This window comes from Juglans regia, chromosome 7 (genome assembly GCF_001411555.2).
Source record: "Juglans regia cultivar Chandler chromosome 7, Walnut 2.0, whole genome shotgun sequence".
Classification (NCBI taxonomy): domain Eukaryota; kingdom Viridiplantae; phylum Streptophyta; class Magnoliopsida; order Fagales; family Juglandaceae; genus Juglans; species Juglans regia.
Genome location: NC_049907.1, coordinates 26,687,133 through 26,712,492, shown reverse-complemented (window position 1 = coordinate 26,712,492; position 25,360 = coordinate 26,687,133). Strand labels below are relative to the sequence as shown.

Genomic DNA, 25,360 nt, shown 5'->3' with positions numbered 1-25,360 from the left:
CAACTACTATTCTCTAATTTCTTCGTTGTGTTAATTTCAACGTTCGTTTACAACAATCTAGTTATTCTATTACAAGACTCATTCGAAAAAACCATACTGTTTTTTATCCTTATAATTTGGACAATTGAAAAACCGCTGACCAAAACTTTTTGAGTTGCCCGAGGTCCACATTTTGGAGGGAATGCCGCAATAACATATCCTGATATCACATCATCTCCTGCCCTTATAGACTGTAAGCTAGATATGGTGTCTCCTCCACTACTTTCCATATTGCTGCAGAAAAAAAGAATAAAAATATATAAACACTTTTGATTGTAAAATGTTAGGTAGAGAAATAAACATTAAACTGTTCATATGGGGTTTACCTCAAACAGTTCTTGATGTCCATAGAGTTCCTAATGTGGCTACTTAAAAGTCTATCTCAAACAATTCCTCTAAAAGTCTACCTCAAACAGTTCCTGATTTGCCATTTTGATTAATCATGTTAGGTTTATGCTAAGAGTATAAGATATGATTAGTGTTATAATTAAGTGGGTTCTGCCACCTGTTATTTTTACAAGTTTTGCCATCTTATCTTAATGTAGCAATTTACTTTTCTAATTTGTTTCATTTTCAGAGACATATAGGATTGCTAAACTAGAAATAGCAAGTGGAATCACAAACACTAACAAGTGGAATGACCCACATTCACTGATTCAAAAACTATACTTAATCTTTTTACAGCTGAACCAAGAGCCAAAGAAGAATTTTAACCATTTTATTTGCATTTTAAAATTATCTTTGTATAGAGAAGTAAGAGCTAGAGAGCCATTGTAAAAATATGAAATCAAATCTTCTCATATTAAAAATGCAATAATGTATTTTTTTTTAATAAATTGTAACACATTTCATTACTTCAAACAGTCATATACAAAGCATTTTAGAAACAACCAAGTCCTCTATCACAGAAGGACCCTCTTCTACCCAAATTTTACAACCATCCATAGATAAAACTTGCTTGGCTAACAAATGAGCTACCCCATTACTAGACCCATGGATAAAAGATGCTTTCCAATGTAACATAAGTTTGAAAAACTGCTTGACATCCTCTAGCACTTGCCCATACCAAGTCCAAAGTTCTTCATCTTTATTTACAACATTCACAATTACTTGAGAATCTCCTTCAAATTGCACCTTATTAAGGCCTAAATCAGAACATAATTGCACAGCTTTCCTCAAAGCTAAACTCTCAGCCATTGCAGAATCTGATACTAACTGCACTTGATCACTAGCTGCCACAATCTAGCCTTCCCAGTCTCTAATAATTACTCCCAGTCCAACAAGCTTCTTTTGATCATCAATAGCATCATCAATGTATGTAATTGATGAAGATTAAGCCATTTCCAAATAAAACTGCCAACATAACCGTAATAGTTTTAAAATGCCAACAAATATCACAAGTGGAATCACAAATACTAACAAGTGGAATACCAGAAATATGATGTAATTGATGAAGATTAAGCAAAAATATTAAAAATCTTCTCATATTAAAAATGCAGTAATGTAATTGATGAAGATTAAGCAAAAATATGATGTATGTATATACAGTTATATTCGAACAAATTAGAGAGGTGCCGGAAATTAGAGAGGTGCCCAAATTAGATTAAGAAAAAAACCCTGATCTCATTTCTATTGTAGAGAAGCTGAAATTTGAACAAAGAATTGTACTGGGGATGCATAGTTTACCTAATGGGGAGGAATACCAGAAATCCAATTGAGATAGAAAGCTAATTAACAGAGAGGAAAATGAAGAAAGAAGAAAATCGAAATTCGAACAATGCCCCTATTTTCTCAGAGTTTACATTTATTGGGTTTGAAGACGGGTGCAGGTGGTGGACGTCGCGTCGAGTGGAGCTTTCGTTGTGAGTCGTGGTGGGCGTTCCAGAATGAGTGTTCATTTTGCTTGGTTAGTCGTCGTGAGTTGTGGAGGGATTTTTTTATCTTTTTGAGAAAAGTTTGAGTGCAGAGATGGGTGAGAGAGAGCGAAATTGGGTGGATACAGGTTCGACTTTCTATTTTTAGAGTGCTTATGTGTCGTCTATTTATTGGCGGAGTGCAAAATTAGATTTGAAACCCATCAATCTGAAAGTTTTTCCCTCGACAATAACATATAAAAATCCTTGTATACACAGAATTCAAGAGTTTATTGCAAAGCATTTAATTATGTGAAATTGTACGTTCTATTTCAAGAGCTGGTGGGTCCTAATAATGAATTCAACACATTAGGGGAAGAACCAACTACAACAACGTACAGACGAACTCTAGGAGCTATTGAAAGTAGAGGAGCCTTAAAATGTAAAAGATCAGATATTTAATGATCAGATCGTTGTAAATTCCCCATGGACCCTTCTACTGTGTCACCCAGCTCTTGTTGTTGGGCGTGCCTTCCAGTGCATACAAGATTCCATACCATAAAAGAATCAAACTATATCTCAATTAGTGAATTAAATTCATTTCTTATCATTATCTTTTGTCGCTAACAAATTGGTTGTTAATTAATGTTATATGCTCTCACCTTCCACTATAAAAAAATCCCGTATACGAATCTCTGACTCTGAGTACATTAAAAGGTGGGTAAATAAAAACCTGCAACGAAAGCAATGGGCCGAAGTGGTTTCTTCTGGTTTCGTCAAACGTTGATTCTTCCATCGCCAGACTCCGCGACTCGGTCTCTCTCTCTCTCTCTCTCTCTCTCTCTCTTCCTCCAAAACAGTATCTCTGTCTCTTCCTCCAGAACAAACAGAGTTTGGAAAGAAAACGAAAGACTGAGCCATGACTGCGGCCACGATGAAGATCGCGTTCGGCCTTCTAACACTCGTCACTGTCGGAATGATTATTGGTACAGAATCGAACCCTTTCTTTCATTTCTCACATACATTATGCTTTATTTGCCAAAATCCTAGTCTCTGTCCTCCAAGTAATCTTTGCTTTTATGGTCAAGTTCTTATGTTCTTTTCCTTTTTTTTGTTGTTGTTGTTGTTGTTGGAAGAGTACCAAGGATTCGGTTTAATCAACAGCTTGGTTGTTTGTGGACGTTCGTTTTCTTTTCTGAGCGCAAATTAAGAGTAAACGAAGAAGAGACTTCATCTATGCTTTCCCTCCATTTTTCTTGGCTACGAGCATACCTTCAAGCTCTAATACGAGTTATTAGGTTTCTATAGCTTAGAGTGAGTGAATTTAACATATTAAGTGGATTATACTATTTTTGTTGCTGTCCGAGTTTATTCCATGAATTTCTTGGCCAGTATTAGTTGTTTGATAGATTACCGATAAAGATCAACGATCTTGATCACTCGTCTACGGCCATCCAAGTGATTTTTCATAAACAAACTCGGAAAGGAAAAGCCGCCGGAGTGAATCAACAACGAGTTTCATTGGTCTCAGGTCTAGCTGGAAATGTCATAGTGAGGGGTGGATTACATTATTGTTAGTTCTTTTCTTTTGCTAAGGAGATCAAGTATATTTCTTTCGTTTGTTTCTTTATTTTTAATGGACTGAAAACTCAATTCCTTCCCTAAAATGATGTTTTACATTGATTATGCTCGCAATGGTTTATAAACCGCCAATAGAGAGCTTTCTATTAGTATATTCGTGCTGACATGTTGTATGGGAATCGTAGGTGCTTTGTTCCAATTAGCATTCATACGAAGGTTGGAAGACTCCTATGGTATATTTCTCGGGCATTTCATCTTTCAGATGATATTGAGCAATTATTTTATCTGTCCTTTCCTTGCATATCATACTTATGTTATATCTTTTAAATGATTGGTAAAATAATTTCTTTATATTTGTCTACTGAATTACCATTTCTTCTTAAATTACTTTGTTGACATATGTTTTCTATCCTATTATTATACAGTACGTTGAAGAGTCTGCACCCAATGTAGGTTAGGCAAATCTTGAATCATATATTTTAGGTTTGCTGGCAATTACAAGGTATTAGGTGGTAGGTAGGAAATTTGACTCTTGAAATTACTCTGAATTATAATCAAGAAGTTTGGAGCATATTTTGGAAGATTGTATATTCTCATACTTGTGGGAGGACTACTTCTTTATCTGGGCGGTACGGATGATTGGAAGATAAGAAACTTAAACATTAAATGGAAGGGAGAAGTAGACATGATGAAATTTGCAGGAGTTTAGATGATATATGATTATTTATTTAGGTTTTGTGGGGTTTCTGATATGTTTACTTCCAGGAAGCTAGTCAGCCATTTTAAGGTATAGGTTTGTGGTTTTAGAATTGATTGATGGTCAATGCAGCAGCAGATTTGGTATCTCCTCCCCAGATGAAACTTAATTTGTTACCTCAAAATGAGCATTAGTGTCTTTCTTTGTTTTTTGTAATAGCATTATAGTCATATAATCAACTCTATAAAAGGTTTGTTGAGGAGCTCAGTTTCAACATTATGATATTCTTTCATTCCCAAGATTTTAATTGTTTATTACTTATCAAAAAAAAAAGATTTTAATTGTTTATTGATGTTGTTTGTGCTAAAAAAATAGTTTTTTCTGTTGATATATATGCTTCCTTAGTCATTTTTGTTTATCACTACTTTATCGAATGAAACTTAAGAATGATATCCTTTATGGGCACAGAGGTTCCATCATTTAGAAGATTGCGGGGAAATCAGAATGATGGCTATCTTCAACTGCCCAAAGGTCAGTATGCTTCCTAACCAATTTTTTCCCAAAATTGAGTTTTGCATAAGAAATTTTGATTTCATTGTACTCTAAATCGGTTGCATCTGTGAACCATAAAGTGGAGCATGTGATGAGTTGCTTATTTAGATGGGCACATACTGACTTGGATTTATGGCATCTACAGTTTACGTAGTCTGAGTTTGAAACATGTAAACACAAGGATTTATTGGTTATTATTGTGACCATTATTTTGTTCAGTAAAAAAATTAATAAGTATGCTTTCAACATTATAGCATTTTCAATTGTTCCCATGGAGAAGATGCCTGATACAGCATCATTTTGGTGAACTAGTGCACGTGTCAAAAAGAATTTAGTGGAGTCTGGGAGTACTTCTTCTCTGATCTCTTATATGTTTACTATTGTCAGGTATTCCCCACTGGGATAACGACAAGGAAGCAAGAATTTTACGTCTTGGATATGTATGTTCATGATTGGAATATCTATTTTGAATCCTATGGCCTCTGTATCTCATGCGCAATGATGGGGTTATATAAAAGAAGAAAAGTTCACTTATAATCTTAATGGCTTGCATTTTGAAGTATTACATTTTTTATAGGTAATTTTTAAAATATGAATGTTTAAATTAGAAATATGCAAGCAATTTTTTAAGCATAATTGATGCTACTATCAGACCAAGATGGAAATTCTGCCTCCATATGATTATTACGTTCCACTGGGGAGAAATATATATATATACACTGTATTTTGCTCATAAAAAAGACATATCTATTTTATTTTCGGTAAATGCATATTTATAAAAGGATTTAGAGTTATAGATGAATTAGGTAAAGATTTTTAGAGCAAGTTAACTGTATATACTTACTAGGACAGGTAAGAGATGTGTCATTTACAAGTAGTGTGGTTATTTATTTTGTGCTGATGGTTGTTTCTTACTTCTTTTCTTTCCTTCTTTCTTTCTTTCTTTATATTTTCTTCTTTCATTAGGTTATGCTAAAGGAAATGGGGTGGGATATGGAGAAAATATAAAATCGGAGGGTATTGATGGTTTTGTTTGATGTTGTCCCAAATCTTGAATTTGTCCTAAGTTCCTGTGATGCATAGCCAATGCATTACAGATTACTCTCTCTCTCTCTCTCTGTGCCCGCCCCCCCCCCCTCTCTCTCTCCACAGAAATAGATGCAGAATACCCTTTATCTCATTTTGTGGCTAACTGGTATATATTCAATTTTAATATGTAACATTCTCCTGCATCTCTCATCTCTCTAATTTTTTTCCCAATCTGTTTTTTTTTTTTTTTTTGAAAACAGTACTTATGTTTCATTTTGGAAACTTTGATGCTTAATGCTCTTTTTTTCTTTATGTAGGTCAAACCTGAAGTAATTAGCTGGTCACCTCGAATAATTGTACTTCATAATTTTTTGAGCATGGAGGTAAGTTTTTGCTCTATTTTATAGCATCTTCTGATGTTGACATCTACCCTGGCTCTTTACTATTAAATATGCTGGCTCTGGGGGTGCTAAGGTGAGCAAACTGGAAATCTGAAGCTGAATATTATTTATTGAATTTTTTGAATATGACATTTATAAATGTTGAAGCTTGTAACTGTTTAATTCACGGTATCATTCTTAATGACATTCTTTAGAACTAATATAAAGTGTAGATGTTAAGCCTTTCTCTGCTGATCTGGTTCCAAACATCCACATAATTACAAGCTAGGCCACATCTTTCTATTGCGTAGTACATTCTACTCCTTTCTACCTTGTAATCTATGTTTATTCCAAAGTTATTTTCCAAAACTTGAATAGTAAAATCTGCACTAAAAATTGTCTTCCTATACATGGGTAGAAACTCCCATATGGGATGATTGATCTCAAACTAGCAGGGACTGACTGCATCAATGTAATTTGGCAACATATTCTGGATTTTAAACTTTGGTAGAAATTTAATATTCTCTGCTTGATTCATGAATGGTTTAAAGTTGTTCTTTTGCAGTCTGTTGAATTTTATTTTTTTTCCTTGAAAAAAAAAATTACAGATAAATCTACAAAATGAGTAATTCAAAATGGAAAATTTGTTTGTTTTACAGGAATGTGACTACCTTAGGGCTATAGCCCTCCCTCGACTTCATATTTCCACTGTAGTGGATACAAAAACTGGGAAGGTAGAGACAATGCCCTTCCTTTTAATTAATCTTTTTATTGGCCCTTAATGTTAAATTTAATATTCTCCCTTGCAAATATTTGGTAGAAACCCCAAGGGGTTGGCCCAAGTGGTGAAGGCCTTGGTCTTTGGGTATTACTCCCTTCAAGGTCCAAGGTTTAACACCTCATATGTGCAAACAATCATTTGGGGCCACACCTCCTAGTGAAAAACCAGCGATTTAACCAGTTTCGTATAGGGAAACTTCTGAGGGTGCCATGTACGGAACTGGGGTTTACTCTACAGGGGTGGGTCCAAAGGGTCTTGCCTTGGAGAGGTTCCCCGACAAAAAAAAAGAAAAAAAAAAAGAAAAGGTAGATTTTCTGTTGCGTGATTTTATTTCATGATATGTTCACCTCTTCTCTCTGTTTTTTTATCTTTAACTTTGATAATAGAGTTGGCATCGGGAAATATTTTCTTCCCAGATGCTTCATTTTACCCCTATGCTCCAATCTGCCTAACATGTAGCTTCTTTGACTTATCAAAAAAACATGTGGCTTCTTTGTCTTAGCATTAGAGGCTCATATGGGGCGTGATCTTCCATTTCCCTAACTATTAGTTCTTGTCATTTATGTTTTACAAACAGATAACTTGTCTAATGTGGTAGATACATATCAGCTGTAGATGATATTTGTATCTGTATGCTTTCAGATTTATTTCATTGACTACCAAGTGCATGCATATTTACTAGAAATCACGAAGAGAGAGAGAAAGGGAGGATGATGAAGAAAAAAGTTTCTGGTGAAAAAAAAAAAAATTCTGTGCTTTCCAATTGATTTGGGAAACTAAATGGTTACAGATGTTAACTAACAGAATACTAAGTAATTTTGGGAAAACCAAGCTTGATTTACTTAATTATAAAAGGGAAAACATATGTTGAAATATATCTGGTTGTGATGCACTTATAAAAAAAATCTGGTTGTGTTGCAAAAGCTGTCACAATATGGTTAGAGTCACCTGGTTATTGTGAATTCCATTTACTTCTGAATGGTGTTTTGAATTCACAAATTAGCAGCATGGGCCATGAGACTGATCATGCATGTCATTACCTAGATCCTATAGGTTAGGGAGCTAAGTCAGCTGATTCTCTTATTTAAGTGGTTTAAGTATTGAAAATAATGCTGATATGCAGCAAACTTCCCATCCTTTCTAGTATATGTTAGGTTCTGGGTCTCAAACCCGATTGACTTAATTCACTCGTACAAGTTGTTTATCTTTGTTTCACCTAATAAAGATCCGATAATCTACAATAATGTTGGTAGTCAATGAAATAAATCTGAAAGCATCATCCCCACACACATGCACACACTCACACTTACTGAGATGAGGTTGTCCTAATTTGTTAGACTTGGAAATGAGCATAATGTAGTAATTTATCTGATACTGGCACATTCCCGTGCTGTGGTAATGTGGGATGCCTGAACCCTTTCACGCCAGAAATATTTCATAAAGCAAAATTCTCTATATGAGTTTTGTCATCATTTGATCACAATCGAAATAGAGCTCTTGATGCTAAAATTTTTCTTGCCTTAAAATAACCTTATTTTTTTAAGTTGCAATGACTGAAGTGTGCTTGCCTATTTCAGGGAATCAAAAGTGGCGTTAGGACTAGCTCTGGTATGTTTTTAAGTCCTGAAGAAAAGAAGTATCCAATGATACAGGTTAGTTTACTGTCTAGTTTGATTATTGCTTTCTTTACTTATCAACAAAGTTTACTGTCTAGTTTACTTTTGAACTTCTACGACTATATTAAGATATGGAATTTAGAATGAAATGCAAACTTCACGGAAGACTGCATTTTGTTGAACAACTCGGGTTCGGGAGCACGTACTGAGTATTTTATTTTATTTTTTGAAAAAACTTGTTCTACATGAAACAACTCAAAACTGTCAAATAGAATCATTACAATTTCTTGGCTAGGGGCAATCTGCCCTGTTGGAGGTATGCTTTATGAGTGGTTGGCATCTGTCCTTGGAAACACTCTATGCCCATGGCCAGCTTGAGATGTCTTCTAGTGGAGCTTATATTTGTGTGCGCGCATGCATGCAAGTAACAAATGGGGAATTATTTTTCTACTCCTATGGCAACGTGAGCTTTAGCTGAAATGGTACCCTTGGGGCAAAGTGGACAATGAGGTAGTGGGCTCAAAATCCACTAGGTGCGCATGTCACTTGCCAATAAAAAAACACGGGGGAAAAATATCCACCCTTGTGGTAGCTGTTTAGCATGGCTACAGCTGTAAGTCGAGCAGTAACTCTTTGAAGTTTCACCTTTGCATTTAATATTGGGGCCTGATTCATTGAGAAATGTTACTTCATTTGAGTGGTGAGCAAAAGTAAGTTATGAATAAGGAATATTAAAGTATGATTAAGATTAAAGTCTCACTTTTTGCCATACTCTCTACAAAATGCCTCGTTTCTTGTTTTGGTTCTTTATTTTCCTCTACTCTTTTTATTTTGGGACGTGGGAGGGAGTAATGTTCACAGATGTGGTGCCCAAAGAGAATGAGAGCAGGGAGAGATTTTCAAGAATATAATTTGCACGTACTATGATGTACTGAACATTCATATAATTTTATTTTTTAGTTTGTATTGATTGGGGGCAGGCCTTCTTTTTGTTGCTGACTTGTAATTGAATTCTCTGCTGAATTCTTTTCTTGCACAATCAGGCAATTGAAAAACGAATATCTGTCTATTCTCAAGTACCAGTAGAAAATGGTGAGCTCATACAAGTATTAAGGTGGGAATTTAATTTGCATACTAGTAATGTATTCTTTGCGATCAGGAAGACATTTTTTAGTACCAAGGCTAACAGCTGCAGCAGCGCAGGTACGAAAAGAGTCAGTATTACAAACCCCATCATGACTACTTTTCAGATACTGTAAGTTATTTACCCTGGATTTTATTTGGATTTATATCCTTTGTAGTCATTGCTCATACATGTTGTCTTTAACTCCTTTACTTTGTGTTGTGAAAAGGAATCAAAATCTTCCCTTGTTTTTTTTTGGTCAGTTCAATGTGAAGCGAGGTGGTCAGCGAATAGCAACAATCCTTATGTATTTAAGTGACAATGTTGAAGGAGGAGAAACATATTTCCCTATGGTAATTACCTTTTAAAATTTGACGCTTAATTCTTATTATGGTTTTCTATATAGATGAAGGTTAGAACCATAGGTGCTTCAAGTTATTTTACACTTTTGTTTTTCCTGTGTACTTGGGCTATGCCTATTCTATATCGATAAAATATCTTATTACTTATAAAAAAAAATTATTTTACACTTTTTTCATGCTTTTCATTTTTAAGAAAATGTATAACATTTTATTATAGTTTTCACATTTGAGCTATTTTCCGATTTGAGCATCTTTTATTCACCAGCCCATCTCACTCGAAGAGAATACAACCAAGCATAGAATGAGGTAAAGAGGTCCACCACCCAGTTCTCTGCCACTCTAATAAAATCCACTTCCCCTTAAGGAGAGCTATTTGAAAGCTGTAAAATATTTGATCCATCCTTAACCCGAGCAATGCTGAATAGATTTGGCAATGCCCCTTAAAGTTGTTGATATTGATGCCATTAATAATACTAGAATTTTATCTTAGATCCATCTCCCACCTTATATCTGTCAAAGTTGTTCTGAATACCCTTTCCATAGGGATTGCTTTCATTATATAGAAGGAAATTTACAAGGTAAGTATTTACACGATTACGTGTATATCTAGCTAGAAAGGAAAGTATCGAGGTAGAAAGGGAAATGTTACTAAAATACAATAATCATATCTAATCATATCTCCATGACAATATCTAGTGTATTGGTAAAACTCCTCCCAACCCGTTTAGATGTTATTCCATAGCCCAACCCCATAGGTTCCATTTACCTCATTGGAACACCACCCACCCCTTGCACTGCCACATGTGATCTACATAGGCTGTCTTTTTCATTGGTATAGCTCCATAGTCACTTCTTTAGTAAGCTCTATTGAATCTAATCAATTTCCTGATGCCCAATATCTTCAGAGATATGGTACAAACCTTGGCCCAAATAACTAAATGGAATTTCAGCTCTTCTCCCTTACTACCTCATAATAAGCCCCTCTGCAACTTTATAATACAGCTGGCATTGCCAACAGGGAGGGATGATATAACCATAAAGTAAGTGGGTAGGTTTTAGAGTGTTCTTTATCAATGTTGCAACCTCTTGTAGAACTGTACAATATGGTCACTAGTCTCTTGATGATTGGATACTTTTATGTCATTTCTTTCAAGGAGTCTGAATTTTTCTCCTTCTATGCGGATTTTCCATTTGGTGAAAAAACTTTGTACACATATCCCCTTCCCTTAACCACAAGAATTTTGATTTTTGTTTCCTTAAAAACCTCTTTATTGGAGAGTAAGCCTTTTCGAAATCCTTTGTTTTCTCTTCAACATCAAGCATCCTCTTAACTTTGACGACTTCAAAGATACACAATTCATCTAGATGGAGCTTTTTCTGTCTCCCCACATTTTCTAAGGCTTCATCATTTCAAAATTTGAAGTCAGCTTTTAGAGCTTTGAGTTTATGTTTCAGAACATAACTAGAAGAACCTTGGAAGCTATGCGAAGTCCACCATTCTTTCACCTCATCCACAAAACCCTCAGATTTCAGCCACATATTCTGAAACTTAAAGTATCTTTTGCCCTTCTGAAAGTGCCCTTGATCAACTTATCATTTTTCTTGAGCACGCATACTACTTGCTGCCTACTAGCTTGGTTTTCACAATTCTCCAATCTAGGGAAATTGTCACCACGAGCAAAATGAGGGACAGGAGGTATGTAAGACAAGGTTTCTGGTTATTTGTTGTGCACTTGACAAGATGAGTGACTATGGGTGGGGAAGAGTTTAGGAGCTGGAGAAGGTGTTGCTAATGGAGGAAATCTCGTGGAGACAAAAGTCAAGAGTCCTTTGGCTGAAGGAAGGGGACCGCTGTACAAAAATTTTCCACCGGATGGCTATTCACCGTAGGAATAATGCTATCGAGGTGCTTCAGGATGAGGAACAGGTTTAATTATGATGCTATAACTGGGCAATGAAGGTGGGAGTTGACACCATTTCTTTACTAGAAACGGTTAGAACTTTACTGCAGCTCTTTCAATTTGGTAGGTCTTGCACCTTTGGTGTTGAAAGACTTTGATCTTTTTATTGCAAGCTGTGTTAGTTAGCTGCTGTTGTAGAATCTCGTGGTAGGTTCTTGCGCATGGTTCGTTTACCTTTTGTTTAGCAAAATGAACTCTTTTAGTTGTTTAGCTATAGAGTCAAAGGTTTTTGAGGTGAGAAGACTTGGGGATAGGGTGTCCATTACTGAGAAAGGATGGAAAGGTGTGAGTTGCATATGGTTGGGTTTAGAGACTATCAGTTGGTTGGCTAACTCACTGGAGGCGTGTTTGAAGGCTGAGAACAAAGGCTTCTACTCAGCTCGACGGGAAGGCGACAGAGGCCTTACAGCCCAGCGTTGCTCTAACTCTCGTGGCTCATATATGGTTTTGGCTGTGTATGGGGGGGGAGGACGCAGGAGCTACATTCTCATACCTGAAGACAAGGCAGGAATGGGATGGAGGAAGATGGTGGCAGTGTTGAAGGACATGGGCAGAGTAGGTGTCCAGGGAAGAAACCCATCGCCTGAGAGGGTGAAAACTTGGCCATCCAAGTCGTACAAGGAGGCACTGGAGGTGCCTCGAACTGTGCAGCTCAATGTGATGGGAGACTTGCAAAAGGGATTAACTCCCTTTTCGGCAGAAACACAGTGTGGAGTAGGTGATGGCAGAGGGGTGATGGGACTAAAAGAAGGAAAATTTCTGAAGGAGTTACGTGAAGTGCAGGAATCGTTGGGGGAGCTAACTAATAGAGTTGGGGAGTTGATACGGTGCGTTGAGGGTTATGGATTGGAAGGAGTGGGCTCGGGTTGCCATTTGGGCCTTGGGGACACGGATGGTGGGCCTAAGGGGAAGGGCCAAGTGTTGTATACTGAAACCCAGCCCAAGAGGGCACGGCAGGGAGGCCCTTTCTGGAGGAAGAAGATGCAGGCCGCAGGTGGCCCGTCGATGAGTGGGCCTGAGCCACCGTCGCCGGAAACGACGCAGTCAACTCCGTCGAAGGTTGCAGAGGCCACGTTGGACGTTGCATCGCCGGCGGGTACAGAACCAGAGCAAGTAGAAGAGATGTACGACGGCCTCTGTGCTCACGATGGCCCGAATACTGCACAGAATGTCACGATGAAGAGTATCGGCGCACAGACTAAGTCGACGACGTCAGAGGAGCCGTTTGCGAGCAGCGACAAGACCATAGGAGGTTCGGAACTTATACGTGATGTTGCTCTGGCTACTGTGTTCGAGCCTAAGTCTTCGAACCAGACACAGACAGTCCCGATGACGTGGTTGGAGCTTGCGGAACCAGTCACAGGTTGTCCCGATGAAGTGGTTGAATCAGACGCAACTATGGGTGGGTCAAGACTCACTATCTTGGCGGGAGCAGATTCTGTCGCTGGAAAGGAGATGAGTACCAGTCAGCTGAGCATTTATGGGGACTCTGTGGGTGGAGAAGAGGAGGAGATGGGTAGCCCGTCACCCTTACAGATGCTCCCACCTCATATCGCACCTCGAGCTTCAGATTGGGTACTAAAAAAAGTAGAGGAGCTTCATGGTTGGGTGGGGATTTCATGTGAAGGGTACGAAGACCAATTCATGGCTCTCTTAGTAGCCATGGAAGCTGGTCGTTCTACGGTACTGAAGTCGGCTGCTAAAAAGGAGAGAGAATTGAAAAGATTGCAATGCTCCATTAATTATGATAATAAGGAGGGAACCTCGGGAAGAGATAGAGCAAAAGGGAGGGACGTCTATATTGTTAATGAAGCCTAAAATCTTATCTTGGAACGTGAGAGGGATCAATGACATGAATAAACGACTACTTATTAGGTCCCTTCTCCGTAGTTGGAAAGTAGACGTTGTTTGCCTACAAGAAACTAAACTGGCACTTATTTCTCTTCGTACTATTAGGAGTTTGTGGGGCGGTATGCATGTGGGATGGCTGTACTTACCGTCCAATGGAGCTTCCGGGGGCATACTAGTTATGTGGGACAAACGAGTGGTGGAAAAAATGGAAGATTGCGTGGGGGATTATGTGGTGGCTTGCTCGTTTAAGAACATAAGGGATGGTTATCAGTGGGCTTTTGCAGGCGTCTATGGTCCTAATCTTGACCGGTCTCGAAGGCTACTATGGGATGAGTTGGCCGGTATTAACAGTTTATGGGACTTACCTTGGTGTATTGGAGGTGATTTTAACGTCACCCGTTTCCCGAGCGAGAGATCAGGTGGCTCGGGTTTCAACTCATCAATGGTAGATTTTTCTAACTTCATTTCCGAACAGAATTTACTAGATATTCCTCTTGCAGGTGGTTCCTTCACCTGGTCTAGCAATCGAGAACTTCCATCTTGGTCGAGGATAGATAGATTTTTAATCTCTCCGGAATGGGAGGCACAATATCCAGATCTCATTCAGAAGAGACTTCCCAGGTTGTATTCAGATCATTTCCCCATTCTTGTGAATTGTGGGGGCATCAGAAGAGGCCCAAGGCATTTCAAATTTGAGAACGTGGTTGAAGTCGGAGGGTTTTCTGGACAGAATAAGACAATGGTGGTCTTCTTACCATTTTAATGGTAACGCTAGCTATAAAATGGCTTGCAAGTTAAAGTCTTTGAAAAAGGACCTGAAGGAGTGGAATATACAAGAGTTTGGTAATGTGGACAGTCAGAAATCTGTTCTAATGGAGGAGCTTAAGAACATGGAGGGTGTGGAAGAGGAGAGGGTTTGCACTGAATCCGAGCGGGCCCGCAAATCCCAAGTGATTGCGGAAATTGAACGGTTGTCTCTTTTGGAAGAAATATCGTGGCGTCAAAAATCACGAGCTTTATGGTTAAAGGAAGGGGATAGATGCACCAAGTTTTTTCACCAAGTGGCCAACTCACATAGGCGGTACAATGCTATAGATACTTTGTTGATAGATGGGGCGGTCTCTTCCAACCATACCGAAATTTCAGACCACATTGTCAATTACTATGATAAGTTGTTTTCGGAACAATTTGGGTGGAGACCAAGACTTGACGGGTTGGTGTTTGATGTTCTTGACCCGCAGGTTGCGGAACGACTCGAGAGGCCATTTGATGAGGTAGAGGTCAGGTCGGTGATTAAAGGTATGGCGGGTGATAAAGCCCCAGGTCCCGATGGCTTCTCCATGGCTTTCTTCCAGACATGTTGGGATGTGCTTAAAGATGATATTATGGAGGTTTTTCATGAATTTCATAGAAGTGGGCGTTTTGAGAGAAGCCTTAATAGTACATTCTTAGCACTCATTCCTAAAAAGCCCGGAGCTGTAGAAGTGAAAGATTTTCGTCCCATTAGTTTGGTGGGTGGGCTATACAAAATTTTATCCAAAGTATTGGCGAACAGAATGAGTAAGGTGATGGAAGGCTTGATTTCGAAGCCTCAAAATGCATTTGTTCAAGGTAGGCAAATCTTTGACTCGGTGCTTATAGCCAACGAATGTCTGGAGAGTCGTATTAAATCAGGAGAGCCGGGACTCCTTTGTAAGTTAGACATGGAGAAAGCTTACGATCACGTCAACTGGAGTTTCTTAATTTATATGTTGGAAAGATGCGGCTTTGGCTCTAAATGGTGTTCCTGGATCCTTCATTGTATTTCCACGCCTTGTTTCTCTGTTTTGGTGAATGGCACATCCAAAGGTTTTTTTAAGAGCTCTCGAGGTTTGCGACAAGGAGACCCTCTTTCTCCTCTTCTCTTTGTTTTTGTGATGGAAGCTTTTAGCAAGATGATTTTAGGGGCGGTAGAGGGAGGATTCATATCAGGATTCTCAGTGGGAGAGGCAAGTTCAGGTTTGCTTAACATCACTCACCTTTTGTTTGCCGATGATACACTAATCTTTTGTGAGGCCAGACGGGAGCAAATCCGAGCTTTGAGAGCTCTTTTATTATGCTTTGAAGCTGTGTCAGGCTTGAAGGTGAACTTGGCTAAATCAGAGGTAGTACCAGTGGGACATGTACCCAATGTGGAGAGTCTGGCATCCATCTTGGAGGGTAAGATAACTCAGCTGCCCATGAAATATCTTGGTCTTCCATTAGGCGCGGCGTTCAAAACGAAATCTATTTGGGATGTTGTAATAGAAAAAATGGAGAGGAAACTAGCTGGTTGGAAGAGGATGTACTTATCTAAAGGGGGCCGGGTGACTCTCATAAAAAGCACTCTGTCTAACTTACCAACATATTTCCTTTCCTTATTTCCGCTCCCTGCTAAGGTGGCTCATCGCATGGAGAAAATTCAACGTGATTTCCTATGGGGAGGGATCAAAGATGAGTTTAAATTTCACTTGGTGAAATGGGCCACAATTTGTTCCCCTATCAAGGAAGGAGGTTTGGGTATACGGAATTTGAGAACTTTCAATCAAGCCTTGCTTGGCAAATGGTTATGGAGATATCACCAAGAACGGGATGCCTTGTGGCGAACCGTTATTGCGTTGAAGCACGGGGAATCTTGGGGAGGGTGGTGTTCTAATGCAGTGAGTGGACCTCATGGAGTTGGGCTTTGGAAACACATTAGAAGAGGGTGGGACACATATGCAACGCTTACTTGCTTCAAAGTCGGCAACGGATCTAAGGTAAAGTTTTGGCATGACTTATGGTGTGGTGATCGGGCACTCAAGGATGTTTATCCACAAGTTTATAGCCTAGCAAGAAGGAAAGAAGCTTCTATCGCAGATCTGATTATCTCTTCCCATGGCTCTTCCCAATGGAACCTCACTTTTCATAGAGATGCACAAGATTGGGAGATGGACGACCTTTCGGCCTTTTTTGATTTTGTGTATTCCACTAGTGTGTCGGGGGAAGGAGAAGACAAGTTATGTTGGCGTCCATCTAAGAAGGGAGTGTTCACGGCTCGCTCTTTCTACCATTCCTTAAACTTGCACAACTCAATCCCGTTCCCATGGAAAAGCATTTGGAAGACAAAGGCACCGCTAAAGGCAGCTTTTTTTGTATGGACAGCATCTTTGGGGAAGATTCTTACCATAGATAACCTAAGGAAACGTGGCATTATCGCTATAAATTGGTGTTACATGTGTAAGAAGAGTGGTGAGTCCGTTGACCATCTATTACTACATTGTGAGGTTGCCATGTCTTTATGGACAGATGTCTTAGCACGGGTGGGGTTAGCGTGGGTGATGCCGGAAAGGGTGTCTGATTTTTTAGCCTCTTGGGGAGGTATTAGGGGCAACACTCAAATTGCATCCATATGGAAGATGCTACCTATTTGTCTATGGTGGTGCATTTGGAGGGAGCGGAATGCAAGATGCTTTGAAGATCAAGAAAGATCAATGGAAGAGCTTAGAATTCTGTTTTTCAATACTTTACTCCATTGGTCGATTGTAATTGATTTTCATGGCAGGTCTTTTCATGAGTTTCTTGTATCTCTAAGATAGACATTGTGAACGTGTTCATGTATATGTCCCGTGTACTTGGACACTCTATGTCTCCCTTTTGATCAATAAAAATCTGTTTACCGATCAAAAAATTATGATGCTATTAAGAACCATATTGTCAATTTCTATGAAGACCTACTTGCTGAAAAATCCACATGAAGACCGAAACTGGATGGTATGCCTTTTGAGAATATTGATCAAGTAAGCTCTTTGTGGTTAGAGAGACCTTTTGAAGCAAAGGAGGTTCTTCAGGTGGGCCAAGGATAAAGGCCCGTGGCCGGAAGGGTTTTCGATGGCCTTTTATCATGATTGTTGGGATGTGGTAGGGGAGGAATGTAGGTTTTTCAGGAGTTACACACCTTTGGCAAATTTGAAAAAGGCATTAGTGTGTCTTTTATTGCTCTTATCCCTAAGAAAGTTGGGGCAATGGAGGTGAAAGATTTCGGCCTATTAGTCTCATTAATGGGGTGTATAAGATTATCTTAAAGGCGCTTGCCAATCGCATGAGTAAGGTTATGAGTAGTATTATATCAAAATCTCAATACGTGTTTGTGAAGGGGAGACAAATCTTGGATTCAATGTTGATTGCCAACGAATGCCTAGATTGTAGAATCAAGGAGGGTACAGCCGGTCTCGTTCAAGCTGGACATGGAGAAGGCCTATGACCATGTTAATTAGGATTTTCCGTGTTATTTACTTGGGAGGTGTGGTTTCGGGGATAGATAGATTTCATGGATTAGGCATTGTATAACTACAGTTCGTTACATGGTTTTGGTGAATGGAGCACCAGAAGGATTCTTTAATAGTTCTAGGGGATTAAGACAAGGGAATCCCCTCTCCCTTTGCCGTTTGTCATTGTTATGGAAGGCATTGAGTCGTATGTTGAGTACAGCCGTTAATGGAGGCTTTATTGCTGGATTTTCTGTGGGAGGTGTTATCATATCTCACCTACTATTTGCTGATGACACGCTACTTTTTTGTGAGCCAGACATTGATCATATGTAATACTTGAGGGTTGTATTACTTTGCTTTGAAGCGGTTTTAGGCCTGAAGGTAAATCTCTTGAAGTCTGAAATGGTTCCTGTGGGTGATGTGAACAATATTTAGGGCTTGGAAACTATCTTGGATTGTAAGATTGCTTTGCTGCCCCTGAACTACCTCAGTCTTCCATTGGGGGCTGCTTTCAAGACAAAATCTATTTGGGATGGGGTGTTAGAAAAAATCAAAAGATGATTGGCTGGGTGGAAACAAATATATTTGTCCAAGGGTGGTAAATTAACTCTCATTAAGAGCACTTTATCTAACCTCCCTATTTATTTTCTATCCCTATTTCAGCTACCTGCAAGTGTGGTCTCGTATTGAGAAAACTTTTCATAAATTTCTTTGGGGAGGAAACTAAGGCCTCGTTTATTGTCGCAGATGAGATGAGTTGAGATAAAAGTTGAAAATTGAATAAAATATTGTTAGAATATATTTTTTTAATATTATTTTTGTTTTGGGATTTGAAAAGGTTGAAATGTTTATTTTATTTTGTGTGAAAATTTGAAAAAGTTGTAATGATTAGATGAGATAAGAATGGTTGTGAAAACAAGTGAGGCCTAAGTTCCATCTTGTGGGTTGAGATAAAGTTTGCTCACCAATACCATGTGGTGGGTTGGGGGTGCATAAAATAAGGGTCTTCAACAAAGAATTTTTGGGGAAATGGTTGTGGAGGTATCAAAGGGTAGGAGAGGGCTTATGGAGATAGGTCATATATTCTAAGTATGGGAGTCTTTGGGGTTGGTGCTCTAGTGAAGTTAGGGGGACACATAGCGTGGGATTGTGGAAAAACATAAGAGCTGGATGGGGAAGATTCTCAGTTTTTCAGATTTGCAATTGAAAGAGGCAATAGTGTTTTCTTTTGGCACGATGTGTGGTGCGGTGAAAGGGCTCTAAAGCAGGTGTTTTCTATGCTCAACCAAATTTCTTGTGACAAAGAGGCTGTTGTGGCTGATTTATTGGTACTATCTAATGGTGCTGTCCATTGGAATGTGGGATTTTCGAGAGCGGCTCAAGATTGGGAGTTGGATATGTTTGCTGATTTCTTTGATTCGTTATATGCAATGTCGATTGGCAATGAGATGAGGGATAGGCTGTTGTGGAATCCGAGTGGAAATAAAAACTTCTCTGTGCGCTCCTTCTATAAGGCTCTCTTGGGATTTTCTAATGATCATAGCTATCCTCGGATAATCTGAGACAACGTGGTCTCATTATTTCAGATCGGTGCTTTTAAGTACAAGAGTGATGGGGAAGCAGTGGATCATCTTTTGTTAAATTGTGAGGTGGCCTGGTATTTATGAAATGAGATCTTTAATAGGACTGGGTGGCATGGGTTATGCTTGGAAGAGTTAGGGATATTATGTGCTGCTGGACAGGTATCTGGGGGAATGCCCACATTGCCGCTGTGGAGAATGATCCCTCATTGCATTATGTGGTGCTTGTGGCTGGAAAGAAACAAGAGGTGCTTTGAAGACATGGAGCATTCTTTGGATGAGCTGAAGCAATTTTTTTCACTACTTTACTCTCCTGGGCTTCAGCCATTATTTGTAATACGCAATCTTCATGATTTGCTTGTATCTCTCACTAGTGCTTAGATGTAATTAGGCATATTCATTGTATACTACCAGTGGACTTTGGCGATGTCCCTTATATCAATAAAACTTTACTTTTACCTATCAATAAAGAGTTCAGGGCTGCTTGATGATTCTCAATTCAAGTAAGTTATAAAATGAGCCGAGAAAAGTTTACCATGATCTTGGTGTTTGAGTTTCTGTTTCTTTTATAGAAGTTCACGGTCTAAGGCTTCTCTAAGTTTTGCATCTTGGTGGCTTCACTCCTTTGTTATTTTGTTTAAATAACTGGAGTTTATTATCGATATCATCACCTTTGATACATTTCATGTGTGTGGTGGCTACTTGACAAATTAACACCTGGACATTAGCCAGGCACCTAGATAGGCACTTATGGTTTCTTGAGGATTTATCACCCTGATACTTCTATATTTATGGGTTTGGGCACATCTATGGAAGTAAAAAGAAATGAAAGATGCTCTGGTAAGTGGATCATTTATTTTTTTTGATCGGTAAACAAATTTTTATTGATCAAAAGGGAGACATAGAGTGTCCAAGTACACGGGACATATACATGAACACGTTCACAATGTCTAGCTTAGAGATACAAGAAACTCATGAAAAGACCTGCCATGAAAATCAATTACAAACGACCAACGGAGTAAAGTATTGAAAAACAAAATTCTAAGCTCTTCCATTGATCTTTCTTGATCTTCAAAGCATCTTGCGTTCCGCTCCCTCCAAATGCACCACCATAGACAAATAGGTAGCATCTTCCATATGGATGCAATTTGAGTGTTGCCCCTAATATCTCCCCAAGAGGCTAAAAAATCAGACACCCTTTCCGGCATCACCCACGCTAACCCCACCCGTGCTAAGACATCTGTCCATAAAGACATGGCAACCTCACAATGTAGTAATAGATGGTCAACGGACTCACCACTCTTCTTACACATGTAACATCAATTTATAGCGATAATGCCACGTTTCCTTAGGTTATCTAAGGTAAGAATCTTCCCCAAAGATGCTGTCCATACAAAAAAAGCTGCCTTTAGAGGTGCCTTTGTCTTCCAAATGCTTTTCCATGGGAACGGGACTGAGTTGTGCAAGTTTAAGGAATGGTAGAAAGAGCGAGCCGTGAACACTCCCTTCTTAGATGGACGCCAACATAACTTGTCTTCTCCTTCCCCCGACACACTAGTGGAATACACAAAATCAAAAAAGGCCGAAAGGTCGTCCATCTCCCAATCTTGTGCATCTCTATGAAAAGTGAGGTTCCATTGGGAAGAGCCTTGGGAAGAGATAATCAGATCTGCAATAGAAGCTTCTTTCCTTCTTGCTAGGCTATAAACTTGTGGATAAACACCCTTGAGTGCCCGATCACCACACCATAAGTCATGCCAAAACTTTACCTTAGATCCGTTGCCGACTTTGAAGCAAGTAAGCGTTGCATATGTGTCCCACCCTCTTCTAATGTGTTTCCAAAGCCCAACTCCATGAGGTCCACTCACTGCATTAGAACACCACCCTCCCCAAGATTCCCCGTGCTTCAATGCAATAACGGTTCGCCACAAGGCGTCCCGTTCTTGTGATATCTCCATAACCATTTGCCAAGCAAGGCTTGATTGAAAGTTCTCAAATTCCGTATACCCAAACCTCCTTCTTTGATAGGAGAACAAATTGTGGCCCATTTCACCAAGTGAAATTTAAACTCATCTTTGATCCCTCCCCATAGGAAATCACGTTGAATTTTCTCCATGCGATGAGCCACCTTAGCAGGGAGCGGAAATAAGGAAAGGAAATATGTTGGTAAGTTAGACAGAGTGCTTTTTATGAGAGTCACCCGGCCCCCTTTAGATAAGTACATCCTCTTCCAACCAGCTAGTTTCCTCTCCATTTTTTCTATTACAACATCCCAAATAGATTTCGATTTGAACGCCGCTCCTAATGGAAGACCAAGATATTTCATGGGCAGCTGAGTTATCTTACCCTCCAAGATGGATGCCAGACTCTCCACATTGGGTACATGTCCCACTGGCACTACCTTTGATTTAGCCAAGTTCACCTTCAAGCCTGACACGGCTTCAAAGCATAATAAAAGAGCTCTCAAAGCTCGGATTTGCTCCCGTCTGGCCTCACAAAAGATTAGTGTATCATCGGCAAACAAAAGGTGAGTGATGTTAAGCAATCTTGAACTTGCCTCTCCCACTGAGAATCCTGATATGAATCCTCCCTCTACCGCCCCTGAAATCATCTTGCTGAAAGCTTCCATCACAAAAACAAAGAGAAGAGGAGAAAGAGGGTCTCCTTGTCGCAAACCTCGAGAGCTCTTAAAAAAACCTTTGGATGTGCCATTCACCAAAACAGAGAAACAAGGCGTGGAAATACAATGAAGGATCCAGGAACACCATTTAGAGCCAAAGCCGCATCTTTCCAACATATAAATTAAGAAACTCCAGTTGACGTGATCGTAAGCTTTCTCCATGTCTAACTTGCAAAGGAGTCCCGGCTCTCCTGATTTAATACGACTCTCCAGACATTCGTTGGCTATAAGCACCGAGTCCAGGATTTGCCTACCTTGAACAAATGCATTTTGAGGCTTCGAAATCAAGCCTTCCATCACCTTACTCAGTCTGTTCGCCAATACTTTGGATAAAATTTTGTATAGCCCACCCACCAAACTAATGGGACGAAAATCTTTCACTTCTATAGCACCAGGCTTTTTAGGAATGAGTGCTAATTCATGAAAAACCTCCATAATATCATCTTTAAGCACATCCCAACATGTCTGGAAGAAAGCCATGGAGAAGCCATGGGTAAGTGGATCATTTATGGGAATCATAAATGCTGGAATTGGCCAGTGTATATTAGAGACGGAAAAATTAATTGCTTGCAGCATTTAGAAAAATACCAAAGAGATATGAATGGCTTAATTTGAGTTATTTCCTAATATCAGTCATTGGTGATGCCTGCGAGCAGATTTTTGTCTTATTAATGTTGATGAGGCAGTTTTCGGTGATGTAAACTGTGGGAGATGATATTGTGCTTCAAAATAGTTATGGGCTGCTAATTGCTGAGAAAGAAGACATCACCTATATAATTATCTATTGATCTAGTGGTAGCAATCGCTTCCTGCCTGAATTTTTAAATTGCATTGGTTAAAAATCCTTAAATTTTGTTCTGGAGAGGACATTGCCAGTTGTTATTCATCTTAGAGACTTCAGATCAGATCCTGCCTTCATCATGCTTTTCCGGGTGTGAGTTTGTGTTGTGCCAGGGAGGGGAGGCGGGAAGTTTGTAGGAGACTGGTTGGGGATAGCACCGAGTATCAGAAGTATCTCCAATTGGGCAGGTCCCACAAGTATGCTCTAAATGTTAATGATTTATGTTGTGGATTGGGAGAAGTTTTAAAGTGTTAAGTATATCCCAGACCTGAGCATCACGAATATCTTGTGATTAGAGATGTGATTTTGCTTCTCTTAGATTGGCATGCTCCAAATGTAAAAAATTTGTGGTACAGACCTTTAGGTAAAACTGAGTCCTTCCAAATTTAGCGAAACTGTTATATTAGTTGTGAAAGGAAGAGAGAGAGAGAGTTATGCATAACTTTGAATGAGAGATTTCGTATTCTTAGGTAAGAAACCCGCTATGAATTAGGCTTTTTTTCTATGAGACTACATTCTTTTAAACAAAAAGTACCCTTGTTTCATCATATATTATATGTTGATGTTAATATTGTGGTTGTTACTTTACAGTTCCCTTGAAAGCCAGCAATGTTATTGGAAATACAGTGGATTGGTTTCCCGTTTTATTCATAAATCTATTGCAAATGATTCGTGGTTGAAGTTAAAGTTCTATTGCATATTTACCAAGAAGGAAACAAAGAGATGTATATGTTTTAACTTTTGACTGATAATTCTCAGGCTGGTTCGGGTGAATGTAGCTGTGGTGGGAAGATTGTCAAAGGGTTGTCTGTAAATCCCAACAAAGGAGATGCTGTGCTTTTTTGGAGCATGGTTTGCTTTCTTAATGTTGCTTGCTAAATTTGTGCATCTTTTTGGTTCTTGTGAAAGATGGTCAGATGACCCTTTTTATGGGGGTTCGAGGGCTGTGGGCGGCACAAGCTAGCTAATATTTGGAAGGAAAGGAAATGTTGCCCTGTGCTTAAAAGAAACGCACAAGGTGATAGATCAAAATAGGTCTAAGCACAAGGGTGACCCATCAAAATTTCCCATTTGGAATAGGAATGGTGTATGGCTTACATTGGTCAATGTGCCATTGAGAGTTAAAAGGGCCAGATTCAATTAAGCTTTGTACCTGGATGTCTGATCTAATCTTGTCTTTTTAGCTTAATAATTATTTACTTGCATCTTTCAGGGACTAGATGGAGAGTCGGATCCAAATAGCATACATGGAGGATGTGAGGTATTGGCAGGGGAAAAGTGGTCGGCCACAAAATGGATGAGGCAGAGAACTACTTACTGATTTCAATTTTGCTAACCCATTTCTCACAAATACAGAAAGGGATCCCTCTTCATGGGTTTTTCCTCCCCATATAAACCCTTATTTATAAAATGACCAGTGATTGTAAATAGTTTTTCAGATGTATTAAGCCTCGTTTGGTTACATAGTTGACAATTCATATGAGATGAGATAAGATATTTTGTTAAAAGTTGAATAAAATATTGTTAGAATATAATTTTTTAATATAATTTTTATTTTAGAATTTGAAAAAATTGAATTATTTATTATATTTTGTGTGGGAGTTTGAGAAAATGTTATGGCCTCTTGGAGAGAAGGAAGGAAGGCAGCTGAAGAGGACTTACAGGCAAGAGGAGCTGCGTGGAAGGTTATGGAGAAATGAAGAATAGGAGAAGCTTGGAACGTTGAAGAAGGAAGGCCCAATGCACCGTTTGGGGAATTTAGCTAAATGCATAGTTTTAGTAAGTGTCTCTTGACGCACAGTTTTGGCGTACTGGAGATTTACAGTTTTCTATTGTATTTCGTTTCCTTTATTAGTTAGTTATTAAAAGACTACGAGTCAGTAGTGTATTGGGTTGGTTTGTTATTCTGCAGAGCATAAGGAACGGGACTGAGGGAGAGAAGAGGCATTCTAAAACCTGGAAAAAGAATAGATCTATGTATGGAGGTTGGAAACCCTCGAAGTTTCCCTTAGCAATACAAATGAGTCTATGAGTCTTTTTATCAAACATCTTTCCTACAATTTATTTCTTCCACAAATCACTTTATTTTTCTATAGCAACTTCATTACAAACCATGCCCAACCTTCATTACACTACAACAGTCTATCGAAGTTACATTAAATTACA

At 39.0% G+C, this 25,360-nt stretch overlaps 1 protein-coding gene across 1 annotated transcript; it reads left to right on the top strand.

Annotated features, from left to right (window-relative positions):
- Positions 1 to 2,618: 2,618 nt before the first annotated feature.
- Positions 2,619 to 24,766, top strand: LOC108987336 (prolyl 4-hydroxylase 1-like). The gene is made up of 12 exons (XM_018960232.2): positions 2,619 to 2,878; positions 3,659 to 3,706; positions 4,639 to 4,701; positions 5,110 to 5,162; positions 6,069 to 6,134; positions 6,791 to 6,865; positions 8,490 to 8,564; positions 9,572 to 9,642; positions 9,732 to 9,783; positions 9,915 to 10,004; positions 23,954 to 24,046; positions 24,408 to 24,766. Exons 1-12 carry the CDS (start codon positions 2,812 to 2,814, stop codon positions 24,513 to 24,515), a joined length of 861 nt encoding a protein of 286 aa, XP_018815777.1. The 5' UTR covers positions 2,619 to 2,811; the 3' UTR covers positions 24,516 to 24,766.
- Positions 24,767 to 25,360: the final 594 nt, after the last annotated feature.